We start from the raw sequence: 4,046 nt of genomic DNA, 5'->3' as shown, positions 1-4,046 counted from the left end.
TGGAACAGATGTGTTTTTAGTCGTTTCTTGAAGATGGTTAAGGACTCAGCTGCTCGGATTGAGTTGGGCAGGTCATTCCACCAGGAGGGAACATTTCATTTAAAAGTCCGTAAAAGTGATTTTGTGCTTCTTTGGGATGGCACAATAAAGCGCCGTTCACTTGCAGAACGCAAGCTTCTAGAGGGCACATAAGTCTGAAGTAATGAATTTAGGTAAAGGGGTGCAGAGCCAGTGGTGGTTTTGTAGGCAAACAGTAATGCCTTGAATTCTATGCGAACAGCTATTGGTAGCCAGTGCAAACTGATAAACAGAGGTGTGACATGCATTCTTTTTTGGCTCATTAAAAATGTATCTTGCTGCCATGTTCTGGATCTTTAGTGAACATTTACTGAATAATAGTGAAAGATTTATAGTCACCATGATGTTTCACCTTAAATAATTTTTTGAAAAAATTAAAAAATGTTCCAGTCTGTTCTCTTTTGGTTGATTAAATTATGCAAATTATATACATTTCAGTGTTTATTCACAAATTGTTAGTGTTTATTAGCCTATAGTGAGCATTTTTTTCCCATTGCAATTTTCCATTTTCTCCATTATATATATATATATATATATATATATATATGTACTTATAAAATGAGTGATGTTAAAATGCACTTCATATGGTAACATCTACTGTAGATTATATGCATAATGTTTTACATTTTTTAGTCAATATTTTTTATACAACAATATTAAAATGACTGAGTCAACTTGAATTCATTATTCTACACAAATAAAAGTACATTTTAGGTTTAGGTGAGGTAGAAATAACTAATTTGATATAAAAATAACATTTACATTTTTCCAGGGAATTTCACTGCCAGATTTTGCCAGTGTTGATGATGAAACTTTAATATGGGAGTTAGACGAGAGGGGCTTTATTTAGATTAAACATTACAGTTTACTTTGTTCCACAAGAACTAATAAATATTCAAATTAGAAAACAAGCGAGAAGGAAAGCGAGGCCCTCTTGTGAAGAATGAACAGTTTGTGAAACATTTCCTAATTGTTAATGAGGGGCTCAGGGCAGGGTGCCAATGTCGGAGGACCAATGGCGAGGGGGTACAGCCGGAGCAGCCGATGGGCGGGCTGTTGCTCTGGGGTGACAAGTGGGGACCCCCTTTTTTAACTACCTAGGTGTCACTGTGTTAGAGTAGGGTGTACAGGATAGCAGACAACACGAAGGGCTCTAATGACGGTCTGAGTGCAGCTGGCTGCGTGAGGTCTCGTGTCTTTGACCTCCCTCCCTCTCTCAGCCATCTTCACCAGCTTTGATCGTGCTCTGGGGAACAGAACTGTTTTTTAACTGGGTTTTAGGATGGATGCATCAGATAGCAACCCGGAGAACACGACCGAGAACAATAATGTGGAGAAGAGTGAGGTTGGAGAGGAGGAGAAGATGGAGTCTGACTCCAAGCAGGATGTGGACCCAGATTCAGACCTGTCTGTGGTCAAGATTCCTCCTCCGCCAGAGCTGGAGATCAGGCCTAATGGAATAAGTGATGATGGCAAGCCGGAAGTATGCAGGACTGTACCTTCTCCTCTGACCCGCAGTATTTTTCCTGTTGCAGTCTCACCTGCTGCTGAGCGCATTCGATTCATTCTGGGAGAGGATGATGACAGTCCAGCACCCCCTCAGCTCTTCACAGAGCTGGACGAGCTACTGTCTGTTGATGGCCAGGAGATGGAGTGGAAGGAAACTGCCAGGTAAGAGTGTCATGGCTTGGTTGGAACTTTAAATGAGGCTCAAAAACAGACCAGAAATATAAGAGCCTGTATTATTAGCAGGAACTAGGTTTTGAAAAAAAGCTTGATAACTTGTGTCTAATAGTATTATTTTATCTCTGGTTTTGCCCAAATTGTGTTTTAATATGTCAGTGTCGTTCTTTTCTACTTTATATTCATCAAAGAAAAAAATTGCAAAAAAAAGAATGTAGTTTCACAGCAAAGAAAATGTATCACAGCAAATCAGCATATTAGAATGATTTCAGAAGGATCATGTGACACTGAAGACTGGAGTAATGACTGCTAAAAAAAATCAGCTTTGCCATCACAGGAATAAATTACATGTTAAAAGACATTAAAATAAAAAAGCAGTTATATTAAAGTTAGTTATTATTTAATTCCTCCAAATCGTTCTGTTTTAAAAAAAGACCGTTTTAATGACTCTTTCAGACTTGTTACACAGGCACCATACAATTCATCAAAAGAAGATTCAAGTGTACTGACTCATTGCCAGTGACTGCTTGGTGCCAGTATGCGAAGACATTTTAAACACTTGACAGTGTCTAAAGGGATGAATCCAACCCGATTAATCTTTAGGGATAAGGTGTGAAGAAAGTTGAAAATGCGCATATGTTTCCAGTTGACTTGTTTATCCATTAAAGGCACATCCGATCATTGAACAGTAACTGTTGCTTTAAATTCCTGTGATCGTGAGTTCATTTGAGCAGACAGCTTGGTCTCTGATAAAAGACGAGTCTTGCATGCAGCACACATCAATTCTGGAGCTGTGCTGCTCTCGAAAGGATTTGATCATTCAATGAGAGGGGCAGTTTCATGTAAAGTTGAGTGGCACTCCAGGTGGTCCCCAATCAGCGGCCATTATCACATGCCACAGCGGGCATTTAAATTAAGTACAAGGATGATTACTGCTGATCTTTTCATTTCCAATCAAGATTTTATTTGAGAGATTGTTTTAGAGATAAGATTACCCGTTGTTTGTGTATTTTAGGATTAAGGATTACATATTAAAGCCTTTCAAGCAGGGTCATCTGGAAGTTACCTAGCTGGGGACTATTTTCAGAGTATAGTTCCTAGCCATATCGGCCTAGAAAATCGCAACTTTTCATTTTTAGTTGAATATGAGGGCTGCTTTAGATTCTAGTCTCATGTCTGGGACTGGTATTTGTTTCTGATATGGTAGATTTAAGAATATATATAGTGGAGTTACAAAGATACACTACCGTTAAAAAGTTATAGGTCAGTAAGATTTTTTTTCCTTAAAAAAAATAATACTATTTTTCAGCAGGGACATATGACAATGATCAAAAGTGAAATTCAAATACATTTTCATTGTTACAAATAACAAGAAATGTTTCTTGAGCACCAAAATCAATAAATCAGTGTTCATTTGACTTGCAGTTGCACTTTCATACAGAACTGTTCACATTCCAACTTCAGTACCTTCAAATGTCTGTTGTTTTTTCTTCGAAGGTGGATCAAGTTTGAAGAGAAGGTGGAAAAAGGTGGGGAGCGGTGGAGTAAACCACATGTGGCCACTCTGTCCCTACATAGTCTCTTTGAGCTTAGGACGTGTATAGAGAAGGGCACCATCATGCTGGACCTAGAGGCCAACACACTGCCAGGGGTCGTTGGTAAGTGTTTCTTCTGCAGCTATTTTGTCTTATTAAAGGATGCTCCTACTACCTTTAAGCAGTTTTGCTTACAAACATAAATCACTCAAATACCTTTTTTAATTGAAATAGTGTTGATGCTCAACAGTGGGATCTATGAACTCAGTGGTCCACGTTTATACTGATTTGAGAGCCAAACGATGATATAATTTGTCTTTAATATAAACAGCATGTTTCAGTCAATATCAACCCTGTTGAAAAAAAAAAACAGCATATGCTGGTTAGGTATTTTTTGAAACATGACAGCTGGTTTAAGCTGGTCCTGAGCTAGTTATAAGCTGGTTATGAGCAGAAGCTAGTTGATTAGGACTGGCTTAGGACCAGCTCACAACCAGATTATAACCAGCTCAGGACCAGCTTAAACCAACACATGACCAACTAAGGACCAACTTAAACCAGCTCAAACCAGCTGCCATGCTTCAAAACATACCTAACCAGCATATGCAGTTTTTTTTTCAACAGGGAAGGTTACAAGTTTTAAAAACAATTATTTTATTTAACTTTTACTTAATATTTTATATAACTTTTTTTTCTAGATTGACTTATTTTAATATTTGAATGTGCCATATCACAAGAAATGGGGAACAA

At 38.1% G+C, this 4,046-nt stretch overlaps 1 protein-coding gene across 7 annotated transcripts in view; it reads left to right on the top strand.

The window, feature by feature from the left end:
- LOC107755741 (electrogenic sodium bicarbonate cotransporter 1-like) overlaps positions 1 to 4,046 on the top strand; it is a 77,422-nt gene that overhangs the window by 44,192 nt on the left and 29,184 nt on the right. For all 7 annotated transcript variants that reach the window (XM_016572631.1, XM_016572632.1, XM_016572627.1 and 4 more), the window contains 2 exons: positions 1,614 to 1,749; positions 3,259 to 3,419. In XM_016572631.1, the coding sequence (XP_016428117.1) occupies positions 1,614 to 1,749; positions 3,259 to 3,419 (297 nt within the window). The remainder of the gene's footprint in view (positions 1 to 1,613; positions 1,750 to 3,258; positions 3,420 to 4,046) is intronic.

The sequence above is a fragment of the Sinocyclocheilus rhinocerous genome, unplaced genomic scaffold (assembly GCF_001515625.1).
Source record: "Sinocyclocheilus rhinocerous isolate Xijiao unplaced genomic scaffold, SAMN03320098_v1.1 scaffold171, whole genome shotgun sequence".
In the NCBI taxonomy this organism is placed as follows: domain Eukaryota; kingdom Metazoa; phylum Chordata; class Actinopteri; order Cypriniformes; family Cyprinidae; genus Sinocyclocheilus; species Sinocyclocheilus rhinocerous.
This window is presented reverse-complemented; position numbering and strand designations above follow the sequence as displayed.